We start from the raw sequence: 2,412 nt of genomic DNA on the forward strand, positions 1-2,412 counted from the left end.
GAGGTCATCTAGTCCAACCCCCTGCTCAAAGCAGGACCAATCCCCAACTAAATCATCCCAGCCAGGGCTTTGTCAAGCCGGGCCTTAAAAACCTCCAAGGAAGGAGACTCCACCACCTCCCTAGGTAACGCATTCCAGTGCTTCACCACCCTCCTAGTGAAATAGTGTTTCCTAATATCCAACCTGGACCTCCCCCACTGCAACTTGAGACCATTGCTCCTTGTTCTTTAGGCACCTAAGTACCTCTACAAATTTGGTCCCTGGTGCCTCTCTGTATCTTTAAGTCCCTAAATACCTTTGCAAATTTGACCCTTCAGAGCCTTCTTTTTATTGGAAGACAATAGCAATTAGGCTTGTAATTACCTGAGTCGCTTTGGATATAGAGATTTCCAAACGAGCCCAAGGGAGTTGGGTGCTTATTGCTCACTGGAGTTTCATGCCCATTCTCCTGGCCCCTTTGAGGATCCCAGCCTGTAATTTGATTATCTGAGCTCCCTTCTCTTCCTGCCCAGGACCCTCAGAGTCGGGGAGGTTTTTGTTCAGCTCACCCTGCATTTCCTCTCGCTGTGCCTCTCACGGCGCAGTAATACACCCCCGAGTCCTCCACCGCCACCTTGGTGATGCGCAGCGGAGCGGACCGGCTGGAGGGGTCAATGGACAGTTCAAACCGCTCCGACGTCTCCGCGGAGTTGTAGCCAGAGATCACAGCTCGAGGGGCAGCTCCGGGGCTCTGATAGTACCAAATAACTCTGTCGTAGGCAGCGACACTGTGGTTACAGGGGAGGTCAGCCCTGCCCCCCGCTAGGAAAGACAGCGCAGCAGGCTGAGAAACCTTCGCGTCCACCTCTCCGCCTGGGAGGAAAAAATAATAACAACAGAGCATGAAAATCCCCCAGACACAGACAGGGAAACTATCAACTGCAGCAGCGTGAAGTGTCATCGAAAAGGACACCCGGACACAGGTGAAAATTGATAATTTAAGGGGGGGGGGGGAGAATAATGCCCAGAAATGCCACGTGGGAATCTGACTCACTCAAAACAAGGATCAGCACAAGCGTGGAGACCAGGGTTTTAAGCATCCTCTCCATGAAGATTCGGTGTCTCTGCGCTTCTGCACGGAGCGGCTCCGTTTTCTCTCCGCTCAGGCACCCCCCCGCCGCCCCCAGCAATGTCAGAAGAAACGAATTAGGCCCTTTCCTCGCAGAGGGAAGCCGACCTCTGTCTTCTGAGGGCTGAAGGAATCCGGGAACGCTGCTTCCGCTCCGAATTAAATTGTGACTCCTGGCGTCAAGCATCAAATCTCTCTGTGCTTGGTCGGTAGCTGCCTTTCCGCTGCGCTGGTAAAAAGTCTGGCAGAGCCCGGGAGGAGTTGGGGTGCGGAGTGGGGAGGAGATGGAGAGAGAACTAGGTGTCTAGAAACTCCAGAAAGTGTCTCATTTCTGGAGCGTTCCTGTCGGTGCGGCAGCGCCCTCTGTCGGGCTCTGTGTGAGCTGCACAGGGAGACGGGGGAGCAGAAGTTCTGGCTTCCATAGCGGAGTCGCGGTTTCTAAAGGAAGGGGAGTGGGGGTGGGGCTAGGTTAGTTTTGTTCGTTTATTGTTGCTATTGAAACGCGGATGATCTTACAGCTTTGAAGCCAGAGATATTTTCCATTTCGCTCCCTTAAGGGAAGATGGTTTCCCACTGGTTATGTTTAGTAATGAACTTTCCTTTAGAAACCGTCGTGTAGGAAGAAGAGGAAAGAAAATGAACTTGTGTCTCGGATTTGTTGTGATCTAGTCACCGCAAAGAACACATATGGAGTGACTCCGGATTTACGCTGCTATTCACACAGCTGTCCCGGGATCTGCAGACCTGCGTTCCAGTCCCCAGCGCCTTATGATATGGCCCATTGACTCCACTGGAGCGCTGCCCATTTATAACAGCTGAGGATGAGTCCCCTTGGCTACCATGGATTTACACTGCTTTTCACCCGCCGGGGATCTGCCCCTGCATCTCCTCGGCCCAGCTGCCTGTCAGAGACTGAGGGGTTTTGCCCTGAGCCCAGCTCTGCCTGTGTCACTGTGCTCTCACCGCACAGAGGTAGCTGCCTGAGTCCCCCAGCTGGGAGTCGGTGATGTGCAGGGAGCTGCGTTTCCCATCTTCCAGGCGCTCGCCTAGGAACCGACCCACAGTGACATTCTCAGTAGAGCTCGCGGTGAGCAGGTGAACCGGCCCTTGCCCAGGGAGCTGCTGGTACCAGTAGAAGGTTTGGTAAGCGCTGGTGAAAGAGCAGGACATGGTGGAGACCTTCCCTTCCCCAGTAACCAGCGACTCGGGGCTCTGAACCACTTGGGCTTCGCAGCAGGAGACTGGAGGGAAACAAAATAATAGCAGTTAACATGAAGAATATGAGAATGTCACATTGCCTGTTT

At 53.5% G+C, this 2,412-nt stretch overlaps 1 gene segment (V, D, J or C); it reads right to left on the reverse strand.

Moving 5' to 3' along the window:
• Positions 1-544: 544 nt before the first annotated feature.
• LOC115271393 overlaps positions 545-2,412 on the reverse strand; it is an 11,061-nt gene continuing 9,193 nt past the window's right edge. Inside the window, 2 exon segments of the V gene segment in view lie at positions 545-852; positions 2,077-2,349. Of these exon segments, the coding sequence occupies positions 545-852; positions 2,077-2,349 (581 nt within the window).

Source organism: Terrapene carolina, unplaced genomic scaffold (genome assembly GCF_002925995.2).
Source record: "Terrapene carolina triunguis isolate 2854851 unplaced genomic scaffold, T_m_triunguis-2.0 Scaffold868, whole genome shotgun sequence".
Taxonomy (NCBI): domain Eukaryota; kingdom Metazoa; phylum Chordata; order Testudines; family Emydidae; genus Terrapene; species Terrapene triunguis.